Source organism: Garra rufa, chromosome 4 (assembly GCF_049309525.1).
Source record: "Garra rufa chromosome 4, GarRuf1.0, whole genome shotgun sequence".
Classification (NCBI taxonomy): Eukaryota; Metazoa; Chordata; class Actinopteri; order Cypriniformes; family Cyprinidae; genus Garra; species Garra rufa.
Genome location: NC_133364.1, coordinates 23,411,655 through 23,428,079, shown reverse-complemented (window position 1 = coordinate 23,428,079; position 16,425 = coordinate 23,411,655). Strand labels below are relative to the sequence as shown.

The 16,425-nt window shown below is 41.5% G+C and overlaps 1 protein-coding gene across 2 annotated transcripts in view; it reads left to right on the top strand.

Annotated features, from left to right (window-relative positions):
* The window catches only part of ppfia2 (PTPRF interacting protein alpha 2), a 264,592-nt gene that overhangs the window by 236,708 nt on the left and 11,459 nt on the right, over positions 1 to 16,425 (top strand). Inside the window, exons 21-30 of one of the 2 annotated variants that reach the window (XM_073838874.1) lie at positions 666 to 747; positions 4,057 to 4,257; positions 7,232 to 7,294; positions 8,273 to 8,305; positions 10,308 to 10,483; positions 10,606 to 10,703; positions 10,782 to 10,957; positions 11,039 to 11,107; positions 11,860 to 12,016; positions 12,445 to 12,501. In XM_073838874.1, the coding sequence (XP_073694975.1) occupies positions 666 to 747; positions 4,057 to 4,257; positions 7,232 to 7,294; positions 8,273 to 8,305; positions 10,308 to 10,483; positions 10,606 to 10,703; positions 10,782 to 10,957; positions 11,039 to 11,107; positions 11,860 to 12,016; positions 12,445 to 12,501 (1,112 nt within the window). The remainder of the gene's footprint in view (positions 1 to 665; positions 748 to 4,056; positions 4,258 to 7,231; positions 7,295 to 8,272; positions 8,306 to 10,307; positions 10,484 to 10,605; positions 10,704 to 10,781; positions 10,958 to 11,038; positions 11,108 to 11,859; positions 12,017 to 12,444; positions 12,502 to 16,425) is intronic. The other variant, XM_073838872.1, reaches the window with a different exon arrangement.

Sequence of the window (16,425 nt, the reverse complement as noted above, 5' to 3'; positions counted from 1 at the left end):
GAGTTTATGATAGCAGCCTTGTCTTGAAGCGCCAATATTTATCAAGACAATCACAAAATAGGGTTCAAAAGAAAAGGCATTTCTGTTTTCTCTCGATAAGTCACAGTATTGCAGTTTCCTAAAGCTCTGCGTTTTGTAGACTAGAATCAGAACGCAGCGAGGAAATGTCATGATATGTTTATCTGAGAAACTGGAAGTTTCAGTCGAGCTGGCGTCTCAGCGTGACCGACCCTTAGTTTCTTTTTTTCATTTATTCCCACCGGAAACCTCGTCTTTGATTCTTAGCCAGAAACCCAGACCGCGTTTAAGAGACGAGACAGACCTTGAATTAAATTATGCAGTGATGTGAACTCAAACAGAGCATTATATCGGCTTGAGTATTGCCTATTTCTAGAGATTACATGAAAAGGTAGCATTCGTCACACTACATGCTAATTACAGAGTAGTAGCGGGTACGAAAGAAACTTTTAAGAAAAACTTGTGCTCTGATAAACAGATAGCGGCCATTAAAGAACAGGAACCCTGGCAGAAACAGATAAAGCATCTCACTTTCTCTCTACATGGCCCTTTCCCTTTCTCTCTGTTCAGTTGATTATCTCTAAGCTGGTTCTGTCTTTCTCCTTATCTGTCTTCCACTCTGTCTCTGTCACCTGCTCTCTCTCTAGACACGAGTTGTTGGAAGAAGCAAGAAGAAAAGGGTTACCTTTTGCTCAGTGGGACGGTCCTACGGTTGTCGCGTGGTTGGAGGTGGGCAGTACTCATTTTTGGCAATGAAAAAAAAAAAAGATCTATAACTATCTTATATGGGCCATTCTACAGAATTGGTGCAAACTGTTGTCCCACAACCAAAAAACACATTTAAAAAGCATTTAAAGGGGTAGGTTACTTTCATGTCTTTCTTTCTTTCTTTCTTCAGTCGTAAAGAAATTATGTTTTTTGAGGAAAACATATCAGGATATAATGGACTTCTATGGTGCCCCCGAGTTTGAACTTCTAAAATGCAGTTTAAATGCAGCTTCAAAGGGCTCTAAATGATCCCAGCCGAGGAAGAAAGGTCTTATCTAGCGAAACAATCAGTTATTTTCTAAAAACATTTACAATTTATATACTTTTTAATCTCTACACAGAGTACACACAGAGCTAGACAAGATGAGCATTTGAAGTTAAAAAGTATATAAATTGTAATTTTTTTTAGAAAATAATCGATCGTTTTGCTCAGTGGTGTAGTGGAGGGTATACGCAGGTCAGTAAATTTCGATAAGTTTTTTTTACGCATATAGTCTTTGTCGATAACAAAATATCGCAAAAAAACTGGGTGGAAACTTGGTTAACGATGATGCAGTCAGGACCGTAGCGCCAGTTTGCTTTGAAATATATTTGATGATCGCGATGTGCCTGTCCCTGATCAGTCTCCTGCACCCCAGGGGAATTCATAAATGAAGCGTATACCCACTTCTCCAGGCACCACTACACCACTGGTTTTGCTAGATAAGACCCTTCAAAGGGCTTTGAAGCTGCATTTTAGAAGTTCAAACTCGGGGGCACCATAAAAGTCCATTATATGGAGAGAAATCCTAAAATGTTTTCCTAAAAAAACATAATTTCCTTAAGATCCTTCTATTGTCTAATTGAAACCCACAATAATATTTCAAATATCAGTAAGCGTAATATGTGTAAAATCATTAATTAGTGGCTACTTTCAGTTGGGAAGTGGCTGTCCCGAACCCTAACCCCTAAATTTCACCTTATGAAAATTATATAGAAATAATTTTGCATTTATTCCGTTGTTGTTTTTAAATCGCTACCATAACAGTGTATGTTTTAGTCCATTGACTGAGACTGATTTGCACTGCACCCCTACATTTACGATCAGGAAATATTTGTGCGTCACTCTCTCATAACGACAAGGTGCGAGTAGATAGGCCCCATCATTTTGAGGTAAATGTGTTCAAAGTTCTGAAAATCTGTGTGAACTTTAAGAATGTCAATACCAAACACCTTTTTTCTATAATGAAGCATGCTTTTTGAGAGCATGGGATGTTTTGTCAAAAATGAAATATACTGAATTATCAGCTAAGATGTTATGATATAGTTTGGTTCAACCAAACTATATCATAACATTGAACTTTGAAATCAGTATGATCAACTTTATGCCTTTTACCAAGAAAAAATTGATTAAAAATGCAACATCTCATTTATTATACTTGAAATATTGTTAAAATTGTAATTGTTATTGATTTACTTGTGAAAACTTTGTACTTAAATGGCAAAAAAATATATATTTACAAGGTAATAGGTCAATATAACCTATGGTGACACTTTTGTCCAAAACATTATGAGAATTAACTGCACAATTTCTAGAAATGTTCCTTAGATATTATCCAATTTGCATATTATTATCCAATACATATATGGGCCATTCTACAGAATTGGTGCAAAGTCAGAGTTGAAAACATATTTTTCCCAAAACTTTGTATGTATTCTAACAAGTTGTATGTAAAAAGTGAGCAAGACACATAAAACATGTCAACTTGGCTTATGAATATTAATTTAGCGAGTAATGGCATCCAATTACGTCCATTTTCTAGAAGGCAAATGTTGGTAATTAGAAGCCTGGCACAGTAGAATTGACAGTTCAGCCAAAAATTCTGTTATTAATTATTCACCCTTATGTCGTTCCAAACCCGTAGGACCTTCAATCATCTTCAGGACACAAATGAAGATATTTTGATGAGATCTGAGAGCCTTCTGACCTTGCATAGACAGCAACACAACTGACGTGTTCAAGGCCCCAAAATGTGCCATGGTACTCTTGTGAAAGCGCATTGAAGACAGACACAGATCGTTGAATAAAGTCGTTATTTTTGATTTCTTTGTGCACAAAAAGTATTCAAGTAGCGTCATTAAAATTAATGTTGAACCATCGATGTTGCATGGACTATATTTTCAATGTCTTACTACCTTTCTGGGCCTTAAAGTTGGTAGTCGCGTTGCCGTCTATGCAGGGTCAGAAAGCTGTCGGATTTCATTTAAAATATCTTTATTTGTGTTGTGAGGATGAACAGAGGTCTTATGGGTTTGGAACAACACGAGGGTGATTTAAGTCATTTTCATTTTTGCGTAAACTGTCTCTTTAAATGTGCCATTTGGTTAATGTTATTGTTTCAGCTAAGTAGTCAAGAAAAAAAAAAAGTAAATGTAATGCTTATTGCTCCAAAAAGATGGCCATTACAATTTTGAGATGTCTTACGGTCCCCCCCAGTGATAGTTGTTATTATGCACTTGTATAGTATAATATGGAAGATGGGCATTAATGCACCATAATGACAATAAGGAAATGTGTGATTAAAGGCAGCCTGGGGTGGGATCCTGGGAATTATTACTGTATTTGTTCCATATAACATCACAGATTGTTTATTGTCCAGTTAAGCTAGCTTCAGGGCGTTGCAGTTACAGTTGCATATTGCATACTGAGATCAGGGTCTCAGAATGATGCAATTCAAGTGTTTAGTTGTAGTAACATGGCTGCAATGCTTTTCGAGACAGTAACTGATATGAGTTCGCCAAGATACAATGTTAACAATTGTATTTTATGAGCGGTTTATTGAAGTCATTTGAGTATTTTCTGCTTCGGGTTTTGAAGTCGAATTAATGTCAGTGAATGTTAGAAGTGGAGAAGGAAATTGTCAGCATTCAGGTTGTTTGTTTGTGAGCAGAACAGATCCTTCATGTTTAAAACTCGCCGGCATCATTAGATGTAAAGCAACGGCGCCATCTAGGGGTGAAGCTTGGAGGATACTGCAAAATAACACATGCGCTGGAGCAGAGGTTCTCAACTCTGGCCCTCAAGATCCACTTTCCTGCACCAACCTTGATCAAACTCACCTGCCTGTAACTTTCCAGCAATCCTGATGACCTCGGTTAGTTTGTTTAGGTGTATTGAATAGGGTTGGAACTAAACTCTGCAGGAAAGTGAACCTCGAGGGCTCTAGAGTTCTTTGTACTTTCCTTTTTTTATATGCATGTATAATCATACTACAATGTGTGTGTTCAAAGCTGTGGCTAGGGATGCCAGCATGGTACGTCGCAGCTTGTCGTGCCAATGTTAAAAGCGGCGCTATCATGTCGGCCCTGTCGGACACCGAGATCCAGAGAGAGATCGGCATCAGCAATCCCCTGCATCGCCTCAAACTACGCCTGGCCATCCAGGAGATGGTCTCGCTCACCAGCCCTTCGGCTCCCCCTACATCTAGAACCGTGAGTGCACACCCAAACACAAACACACTTGGTTTGATTGCTTTTTTTCAGTAGCATACATTTATAAAAGTCTTACATGGTTTGGCAAACAGTAGGCCGCAGCAGTCAACTATAAGTGTCAGTCACCATAGCCACTAAACCGATCGTCATCATCAGCTATTTTCAACCCATCTGCAGCTTTATTTTGTCCTGTTGTCATGGTAATAGTGTTTTGCATCGATCTGAGAAACTGGAAACTTGACAGCCGATCTGCCGTGGTGCTACGGTAGCACATCCCAGCAGTCAAACTGCAGCTTTATTTTTCTCTGTGAAATGTATTTTTATGTAGTCGTTCTCAAAGCATCTCCTGATAAACTACTAACTACAGAAAGTGTGGTGCACACTGGACGATTTTGTCCACACCTGGCCTTCTAAGACAGATTTCATAATTGTATTGTAAAAGACTACATTTGAGCTCACTTTTTTTACTCAAAAGGACAGAGATAAAATAAAATTGCACAGTGTGTACGAGGCTTAAGGCATCAGCTCATTTTGCATGTTAAAAGCAGTTGCGTCGCCTTCAGCAGCAGTTTCCCAATTCACATTCTTATGCACTATCATATGGAAGCCCATTTCACAATTCAGACTTTTTTTTTCTTCGAATTGTGAGATATAAACTTGCAAGTTATAAAGTCAGCGTTGCATGATATAACCTTCAGTTAAAGTCCGAATTGCAAGACAAAAAGTCACAATTCAGATTTTTTTCTCAGTATTGTGATATAAACTCGCAACTGCGTGATATAAACTAACAACTGCAAGAAATAAAGTTAGAATATATAGACTCACTAAGATATAAAGTTGTAATTCTGACTTTGTTTTTTGGCAAATGTGAGTTTATCTTGTAATTTTGACTTTTTCCTCAATTGTGAGTTATAAAGTCCCATTTTGAGGGGAAAAAAAGACTGATATGTTCTCAGAATTGCAATTTTATATCTCACAATTTTGACTTAACTCGCAGTTGCTCGTTTTTAAGTCAGAATTGCGAGATCTAAACTAAATTTTGAGAAATAAAGTTGCAATTCTGAGCAAAAAATTTATGAGATATGAAATCTCAATTCTGAGACATAGTCACAATTCGGAGAAAAAGTCACAATTATGAGATATAAACTTGCAATTCTGAGAACAGTTGCAATTGTGACATATAAATGGAATTCTTAGAAATAAATTCACAGTTCTGAGAAATGAAAAAAGTCACAATTGCAAGATATAAACTCAATTCTGAGACAGTCACAATTTGGAGAAAAAAGTCATAATAATTAGATATAAACTCTCAATTCGGAGAACTAAAGTTACAATTCTGAGAAAAGTTGCAATTGTGAGATATAAACGCAATTCTTAGAAATAAAGTCACAGTTCTGAGAAATTAAGTCGCAATCATGAGAAAAAAAAGTCACAATTGCAAGATATAAACTGTCAATTCTGAGAAATAATCACAATTCTGAAAAAAAAGTCACAATTGTGAGATATAAACTCAATCTAAGAAAAAAAAAGTCAAATTTAGAGATATAAATTCTCAATTCGGAGAAATACTGTTGCAATTCTGAGAAAAAAAAGTCACAATTGCAAGATAAAAACCTGCAATTCTGAGCAATAAAGTCGCAATTCTGTGAAACAAGTCACAATTACGAGATATAAACTCAAATCTGACGAATAAAGTTGCAATTCTGAGAACAAAAGAAAGTCATAATTGCGAGACATAAACTCTTAAATCTGAGAAAATAAAGTGGCGGTTTTGAGGAAAAAAGTCACAATTGCGAGATATAAACAAATCTGAGAAATAAAGTTGCAATTCTAAAAAAAAGTCACAATTGTGAGATATAAACTTAAAATTGTGAGAAATTAAGTCAGAGGTTTTGACTTTCTCAGAATTGAGAGTTTATTTCTTGAAATTGCAAGTTTATATCTCACAATTCTGACTATAACTTGCAATTGTGAGTTTGTATCATGCAATTCTGAGAAAAAAAAAATTGTCAGAATAAGAAGATAGAAGTGACATTTTTTTTAATTCTGTTGCAGAAATGGGCTTTCAATACAATTCTGTGTCGTTTTGTAGTACAAATGGTGTGAGAAGTCCATTCACACTGAAAATGTATAACATTTGAAATACCCAGATGATGCACTTAACTAACAGACAAAACAAAGTGCGGGATGTCGGACGCTTCACGCACTCACCGGTCGCATTGCCAACAGTAAATGACAAAATGAAAATTTGAAAATTTGAAAATTTTATACAGTACACTTTTGAGTACATAAGTACATAGTGTATAAGTGCATCAGGTCATTTGTGACCCTGGACCACAAAACCAGTCATAAGGTTAAATTTGACAAAACTGACATGTATACATCATATGAAAGCTCAATAAATAATCTTTCTATTGATGTATGGTTTGTTAGGATATGACAATATTTGACTGAGATACATCTATTTGAAATCAGAAATCTGAGGATGCAAAAAAAATCAAAAAGACTGAGAAAATCACCTTTAAAGTTGTCCAAATTAGGTTCTTAACAATGCATATTACAAATCAAAAATTACATTTTGATATGTTTACAGTAGGAATTTTACAAAAAATCTTCATGGAACATGAACTTTACTTAACTTCTTAATGATTTTTGGCATAAAAGAAAAATCAAAAATTTTGACCCATGCAATGTATTTTTGGCTATTGCTACAAATATACCCCAGCGACTTAAGACTGGTTTTGTGCTCCAGGGTCACATTTGTGGGTCAGTTGGGACGCAACTTACATCTCCCCCGATGTTCGTTCAGTGCGTCTGCGCTCTCTGTACGCGTGTTTGTCTCAGGCCTTTGACTCTGTCTTGCTAATGATCTGACTGTGATGCTGTAACACTATTGGCTTACAGTGCTGCTGCTCTTCTTCTTTAACACTGCTTGCCCTTCCTGTCGGATTCATCTCTGGGGCCGCCCACATAGCCGTCGGGTAATGTGTGGGTAACCCACGAGGAAATGGAGACCCTTGCCGCCCCCTCCAAAACGGTCAGTCACTTCATCCTTTCAAGGGTTGTTTTTTTCTCCTAATCCTTTGCTTACCGACCCCGTTTGCTAAGTTGTTTTCTCCCAGAATCAGGACGGAGCACGAAAGTTGACATGAAATCGAAATACGTCTTATTTACTTTTGTAGAAGACGATTGCGATGTTACTGTGCACAATTCAAGCGGCTACTGTTGTGAAATAATTTTCACACATAACACCAAAAAAAGAAAAGTTAAAGTTGGGATATGTGTTCTTGACTGTCCAAAAGCCTCCTCAAATATGGAAATACTTCAATTTAGGCAAGAAAAATGAGACACGAATGCGGTTTCAAGTCGACTGTGAGCTCTAGAGGAAGATTTGACAAAATCATGTCTGAACATATTTGAGCTTCAATAATCAACTGAAATGTGCTTGTATTACGTTCAGTGCTAACGACCTTTAGACGGGTGAACCAGCAGCGATAGAGGGCCTAATTTGAAAAAAAGCGAGGCTGAACAGATGTAACCTTCTCACGCTCAAATCAAACGCAATCAGTCAAAAGAGAATAAAAGCGGCCTCGTTGAGCCTCGTACAATCATCACGGCTCACCCTCATCAGCGATCCTCATAACGATCACTGGCAACATGAGCGAGGAATGGAAACGCTCATGATATATGAGAGCAAAATGCAAGGTGGTCATATGTACAGTGAAGACGAATGCACCTTATGTATGTGATGTAGTCTGTGTGTGATGTATTGTGTTTGCATGCAGATAATTAGATGAAGTCAAGCACTAGTTTCTTACATTCTTCTAGGTACATGTACCGTGCGCGCTGTTGCGTGTTACACATTTAATAAAGTATAAACTGAACGCATGTACAATTGGGAGATCCCGTGCAACCGTACGCATGTGCAACTTAGGAACAAGTACGCATGTGCTTTGAAAAGTTATCAGATTAGCATAAGCAAGACTGACACACTCACTTTCTTGTGCCTCCACAGAAGTCAGAGTCAGAAGAGGGGAGCTGGTCACAGGTGAGAGTGTAAAAGTTCACACAGAGCTACAGTAAAAGTAATTTCTAACAGGAAACATGCATTGGCAAATGCACTTGCGATTTGTTGAAAAGCATAGCTATAACATATCTGACAATTCTGACTTAACTTGCAATTGTGTGTCATAAAGACAGACTTGCCGTTCTGAGAAAAGAAGTCACAATTGTGAGAAAAAAAAAGTTGGAATTGTGAGTTTATATCTTGCAGTTCAGAAATGAAACTTAACCATTTTACTTGAATGGGTAATTTCACAATAATAATAATAATTGAACATGAAATGATCATATTGGCATGATATTTGAAGGATCATGTGACATTGAAGACTAAAGTAATAGCTCCTGAAAATTCAGTTTTGCCATCCCAGGAATTAATTACATTGGAAAATCTATTCCAAACAAAAACCAAAAAAACAGTAAACGGGGTCATTCCGTGATAAGTCAATCTGAGGTCCCTGGCTGAAATTTTCGATTTTGTTCATATTTTTGTTTCTGTAGAAAGACAAACATACACAGTGATAAAAGCCAAAATATTGCACATCACCTATGTATATTTTCTGAGTAATCCACTAATTTGTAGTGGGGTGTTAAATGACTTTAGAAAGCTGGCAGCATCTGTATTTGATTTTTACATAGAGATCTGTAGATCTTAATGGTTCAAAAAGTGGCAAAATGCACTTTGTTTGCCTCAAGTTGACTTGCCTCTAACGCAGTAAGTGTTAAAGATAGATATCTTAATATCCTTTTAGATTGTAGGCCCTCAACGATTAAATCCCAAAGATATGGAGATCTTAATGTGGCTCCATGAGTAAATTGGTAAATTGTTCACATTGTCAGTGGTCAAAAACAAATTAGGGTCACTTTGCATACAGCTGATAAAGAAGAATATGTAAAGAACAATGTCGATATTCTTGTAGATGTCCATTGTTAATAAACTTTTCTTTTGGAGCGTTCATTTTCAAAGCCCTATGGACCCGAATAGGACCTGAATGTGACTCCATATCCAAATGTAGGAATTTGACCCAATTTGCAATGGTGAACAACCAAATGTAGGTAACTGTTGGTAAACAGCTGATAGTTATTGTGTTTAAAGAGGAATCTTGTTTCTCCGTATTATACAACACACACACACACACACACACACACACACACACACAAGCATGTAATGCTACAAAAGTTTGCTGAAGTCAACAGATCTCACCTACCATGAGACCTACCAATCTCAGTGTCCAAAAAAAAAAAAAAAAAAGATGTTGCCAGCTTTCTAAAGTCCTTTTTACATACCTGACAATTGTCTTCAAATGTAATGTAAAAATTGTCATTATGACACCCACCTACAAAAAAGTGGATTACTCAGTATATACACATCTGTGACAATATTTTGCCATTCTACACAGAAAAAAAAAAATTAACAGAGTAAAAAATGAGAGCTGGGTACGTTTGTAAAATGTAGGTGATTTGACACAGAATGAACCTGCAATAAAACATGAAACATTTCTTTAAAAGAAAGAAAGAAAGAAAAATACGTTTGACCTGTAGTGTGTGTGTGTGTGTGTGTGTGTGTGTGTGTGTGTGTGTGTGTGTGTATGTAATACTTTAGTATAGGGACCAATTCTGACTAATTGGTCCCTATATGGCTTATTACTGTTGCTTATTACATATTATTAACATGTTTTTTTTATTAGTACTTATAAAGCATATATTCAGCATGACTATATTGTACATGTCTAATCCTACCCAAGACCTGAACTCACCTTCATTACTATTAATAAGCCGCGAATTAGAAGTTTATTGAGGCCAAAGTCATAGTTAATGGTTTGTTAATAGCGAGAATTGGACCTTAAAATAAAATGCAACCGTAATTGTTTTATTGTAATATTATGATAATTAGCGGCCAACGAATATGCAACATGTTTGTATACACTGTGTAGTTGGTGCAGAAAGCAGTTCACGGTCGTTAAACGTAAAGCGCCACGTGTATCATTTAGACGCTGGCGTACGGGGACATGAACCACGAATGGATCGGGAACGAGTGGCTGCCCAGTCTAGGTCTACCTCAGTACCGCAGCTACTTCATGGAGTGTCTGGTGGACGCACGCATGCTGGACCACCTGACCAAGAAGGACCTCCGAGTGCATTTAAAAATGGTGGACAGCTTTCACAGGTCAGTAGTCCATTAGTCTAACAGTGTTGTAAATTTGTATTTGATTGATGAAGTTAGCGGTAAGTCGATCACATTTATCTGCTTTGATTGTACGAGAGTACGATTAATGAAATTTGCAACAGAACCAGTCTGCAGTACGGCATCATGGGCCTGAAGAAGCTGAACTACGACAGGAAGGAGCTGGAGAGACGCAGAGAGAGCAGCCAGCACGAGATAAGAGGTAGGCGGAAGCCGCTCGGAAACGCTCCACAATAAAGCTAAACGCACGTTACGAGTTTTTGCGTTTCTATTCACGCAGACGTGCTGGTGTGGAGTAACGAGCGCGTAATCCGCTGGGTCCAGAGCATCGGTCTCCGCGACTACGCCAACATCCTGTTAGAAAGCGGCGTGCACGGGGCGCTCGTCGCGCTCGACGACAACTTTGACTACAGCAGCCTGGCCCTGCTGCTGCAGATCCCCAACCAAAACACTCAGGTACTCCTCCATATATCCACAGACACATATTTTTGACAGTTACATTATACTATGGAATTAATGGATACTGTTTCCTCACAGGCTAGACAAATTCTAGAAAGAGAGTACAACAATCTTCTGGCGCTGGGAACGGAGAGACGATTAGATGAGGTGAAGCAGTAGTTTGTTACATTTTGTACGGAAAGAGACAGTGTATTATTTGTAAATGTTTAGCAAACCGCATTGTGTCGTAAAGGCAAATTCCAAAAGAAGTAATAATAAAAAAGAAATGTTTTTCAGTCAACAGCTCACACATAAAAGTGAAAAAGGCTGAACTGACAATTGTTTTGAATAGAGAATTGTTTGTTGCTAGGCTTGCTACTAATGTTTATTAGTAAGCTGGCAGGATCATTTTATTTGGAAAAGCACGTCATCATTATATGTTTGATCTCAATTTTAGCTGGCCTCATGTTTTGCTGCAGGACAGCAATTGTGAGTAAATTTTGAGGACTTTGCAGGCCTGTAATATAAAGAGTGTAGAAATGACTTAAGCAAAAGTGTGAAAGCGAATAAGAACGAACAGGCACAACAGCAGTATAAACATAGATATGTATTGGTACAATACGCATCACACGTGTGGTGATTTTCCAAAGCCTCATGTAGTGTGGACTAGGCTTTTTAGTCATTTAATATTTGTTTTAAGTTGAGAATGCTTATAAAATATGTTTTTAACCAACTTAGATTGAGAATAGTATTTAATGAAAAGTAAAAAAAAAAAAAAAAAAAAAAAAAAGGTTGCAAGTAACGTCAACCTAAAGTAAGCTCAATCAGACAGCAAAGCTAAAGGCATGTATGTAGTGTTATGTGATTTATTTTTATTTAACAAGCAGTTTGGTGTAAATCTGTTTCCCGACCATCCGTAGTGCGACGAGAAAGACTTCCGAGGACCGTCGTGGAGGAGGCAGTTTCCTCGGCGTGACATTCACGGGATCAGCATGATGCCCGGCTCAGCAGAGACCCTGCCCGCCGGCTTTCGCCTCACCACCACCTCCGCACACTCACGCAGACTGCCACCAGAGGGTGAGACACGCACGTTAGCGTTACAAAGTCACAAACACGAGGCCAAGAGTGCTAGGGGGTAAAAATGCATGAATTGTTAAGCAGTGTTTTGTGAAAATGATCTGCTCCAAAAAAAAAAAAAAAAAACATTGATTGGTAGATTATGGAACATAGGAAGGAGTCTGTGCTGTGAAACGTCTCTTTTGCACATTGAAGACTAGGTCCCAATATGGTTTGTAATGAGGGTATTTTACCTATATTTTTTGTCACAAGTAAGAAACAGTACGAGTAGTACAGCGGGACACTAAGAAACAGTACGAGTAGTTTGCACATTTGCACACAGACTTCACCACAAGAGGGTCAGCCAGAAGTAACAGATATATAAAGACACACCGGGTCGACACTGTTTCTATTGTTTTGTTTTGCATTTACGGACCGCCAATGGGTAGCGCTGTACGAGGCGACGGACGACAGTCCCGACGACACGTATTTGGAGCGGTTTCAAGGTCAGACACCACAGAGCCTCTAACCGTGTGGCATTCCCCACCCCGTCCCTACAGCGCAGTGTACTTGCACCCCCTAAAGTGGCGTCAGTGTGTTGTGTCCTTTCTTAACCACATAATATAAGCATCGGACGGACGTAAAGAGAGATTTAGGCGGGCTCGGCCAAGCGAATAGCATTCTGCTAATGCGTTCCAGGAATAAGTAGAGTAGATTAGCAGAAGTTTAAAGCAGGGAGAGGAAAAAGTGGCATGACTAAGTGTACAAGGTTTACAATTTTGTATTGGTACTATGTAGTTTTAGTGTATTTGCAGTTGGTATTGTTGATGAAGATATCGATGAGGAGTCAGTGTAATTATGTAGCATTTGCATGGGAGTCACTGTATGCGGTGCGTATGTTGTCATAGAATAGCCCTTTTTTGTAGGTTTGTCTGTGAATGTGTCTGTTTTTGTAATAGGCATGGGCCGGTATAAGATTCTGACGGTATGATAACCTTGGATAAAAATATCACGGTTTCACGGTATCACGGTATTGTAATTACTGCTCTACAATGTTATATTTAAATGTCTGGGTAAAAAAATGATTTTTTTTTATTTTTTTTTTTGCTGAACACAGTATATTTTATTTTAGGAAACATTTAGAACATTTTGTAACATGGAACATCAGGCAAAATAATTAAAATAAATAATTATATCTTCTTAATTAAATTAAATTTCAGTCAGTTGTGTGAGCCTAAGGCTGCAGCTCAACAATAATCAACAAAATAAAATGTTCCAAAACAAATCCTTCTAAATGGAAAAAATGCAATCACTGATCAAAGCAAAAATATGACCATTAGTGACAGTTACAGAAATAAACAAATACGTGAGAGCCATCGAGTTTTTTTTATTTTTATGCCATGATTTTGAAAAGATGTTAAAGGTGCACTGTGTAATAATTAAGATGATTTCTAGACAGAGGTGCAATAACTATGTTTTCAGGGGTGCTTAAAGACCTTAATGAACCATTATGTCTTTATTAACTTAGAATTATCAGCTTGTGAAAAAAAACACAGACACAATGATGAACAGGTAACAGTAATATTCACAATAACATAGTTTTGTTAAATGATTAAGTAAATATAATAACTTAAATTACATTTTAAAAGAAATCTCACTATTCGTTGCTGTCAAAAAAAGGTGAGATTTTAATTCTGTATGGGCTTCCGTAGTTACCCCTTCAGTCGAGTCACTTCGACGTTACATTGGGATCTCGCTTGAGAGACCGATCATCTCTGAGCCTTATTAAAAAGGCCAATTGAAAATTGTCAGTCAGACTTTTGCTTTCAGAGCCGATGTGTCGAGCCTCTAAACAGCTGTTAAGACTTCAAGAAGAGTTCTTCAGAGTTCATGCTCCCTCCTGCTGGTGCGCTGCCAAAACTAAAAGAGTGTTTCACAGAAAGAGCATTGTTTGGCAGCCGTGTCACGTGTTTAGGCTTTGAGCACACTGGGGCGGCGCTCACGAATGGTTCATGCGGTGAAAGCATGACCATGGCCACGCTGAAGTCCTGCCGCTCGTTCGCGAGCTGGCTCCCCCCGCCTCCCTCCCGCGGTCAGCCGTTGAGCCGCCAATGCGCTTCGGCCACCGCGGTGAGGCCCGGGGGGGGGACATTCAAATTATGGTAGAGAACGTTCCGCCGGCTCAAAAAAGCCCTGCGGACTTCTCTGTCTCAGCATGGTCCCGTTGAGTTTCCGCAGCAGTACGCTTCCCCGCCTGGCGGGCCGAGCGTCTCCTTCGGTACTCTTGCAGAGGATGAGATGTCTGTCACAGCATCAGAGGGAGAGTCAGACGGTGACACATCTCTTCCCGCGGTGCAGCGCCCACCCGCGGTCGCTGCCCCTCCGGAGGTTGATGTCGAACTGTCGGCTATGCTTCTCCGGGCAGCCGGGGGGGGATCGGTTTGGAGGTTCCCCAAGAGCCTCCGGCCGATCCTTCTAGACTGGACGACTGGTTCCTGGGGGGGGCACCGGCGGCAGCGCCGCGCTCCCCCCCGGTCCCGTTCTGACCGGACATGCATGAGGAGCTGACAAAATTGATGGCGTGCTCCCTATTCATTTGAAGCGCATTTCAGCTCCTCTCCCCTCGCCACTCTCGATGGCGGGGCAGCCAAGGGGTACGTGGCGGTCCCCCGGGTCGAGCACGCCGTCGCGGTGCACCTTTGCCCGCGGGGCGCGGCCGCCTGGCGGGGCCCTCCGCGTCTCCCTTCCAGGGCGTGTGGATTTTCTTCCGCCCTCATCGGCTGGGCTTTCCGCGCCGCTGGACACGCTGCCACCGCCCTGCATGCCAAAGGCCTGCACGAGAGTGGTCCTGATCAGGGGGTATTTGAAGAACTCCGCGCCGCCACTGACTTCGCCCTTCGGGCCACTAGGTTCGTGGCGCGTTCCCTTGGTCAGGTGATGTCCACCTGCGTGGTCCAGGAACTCCACCTATGGCTGACTCTGGCCCAGATGGCAGAGGCCGACAAAGTTCGCTTTCTCGACTCTCCCATCTTCCAGAGCGGCCTATTCGGCGACACCGTGAAGGGTTTTGCTCAGCGGCGACGAACGTACCGCCGGCCCCAAAAGCCTGCGATCTTCCGCCCATCAGCATACCCCCGTCGAGATCCAGAGCAGTACGCCTCCCCGCCATCCGGGCTGGGCGTCTCCTTTGGCGCTCCACAGGAGGAAAATAGTCCTCCAACGGTTCAGAGGCAGACGGAGGCCATCCAACATATCCTGCCCCGCCGCGAAGTTACCATTCCGCCGCCTGGGCCCCGCCTCCGCCTGCCCGTCGCCGAGGGCGTCCCCCCGCGGCTCCGAAACCAGCTCCGTCCCCTGCTGAGCCGCACGATCCAGGACTCGCAGCCCGACGTCGAGCTGCCCGTGGGAGAGGGACGCCGCTCGCCTCTCAGGGTCCTGCGAGGGAAGACTCTCGCAGGCGAGCTTCGAAGCGTCCCTGATGCGAGCACCCCGGAGGTGGAGAGAGCTGCTCTGTCGGCACTCCCGCTGGAAGCAGGAGTTAGCCGTTCATTTGAAATCACAGAAAGACCCGACTTTCTCACCTCCGGGGTCCCGGCCCCGAGTTTCCTTCCTGAGAAGCACTTCCACTCCTCGGAACCAGACTCGGGACCGGATGTCACCAGCGCGGGAACCAGGGAAGAAGGTAAGCACTGCTTAGTGCAGTTAGACACTTCTCCAGGACGTTCATCCTTCTGGGTTTTGTCTCCTTCCCTGTCTTTCCCTAGGCTGCCCCACCACGGTCACGTCGGTCAACGTTCCCTTGATACCACTACGCTGGTTGATACGTACGGTACGGCCCGGCTCCAGGCGTCCGCCCAGACTCAGAGGTACCCCTTACATTCTTTATTCGGCAGGCGTGCCTCTGTTCTGCCTGCGGAGGTCGCGTTCCTACTGGCGAAGGACGCGATTCAGCCTGTCCCTCCAGCCGGGACGAGGTCAGGATTTGACAAGAGTCCCGACTTCACGTGTCCAGTTAGAGTGGTGGGTTAACATCCGCCCTGGATGGAGCTCTGTTCCGATCCCTTCTTAGGCTGTCGGCACACATGCTCACGACGAAGCACATACAAGTATGTTTCCGTCTCCAGGGCTGGGTCGCAGCCATCTGCCTGAAGGGCACCCCCTGTCGCGTCTCGACCTTTCCCCGGCGCACACCCCTTCTGCGGTCTGCCCCGGGGATCGAGCGCTCAGCGCGAGGTGCTTCCATTTGGCCAGTCCCCCTCCTTCCTGCCTTCTTTAGGCCACGGGAGCTCCCCTGTTCCCTCTTCGGCAGACAGGAATTCGCGTCTTCAACCGTCTCTTCGACTGGTGCTTTACCAGCCCACTCGTGAGTTCCGTTGTGTGAATACAGGGACCCGGTGCTTCGGCACCCCCGCCATCTGGTCCTTCAGGCC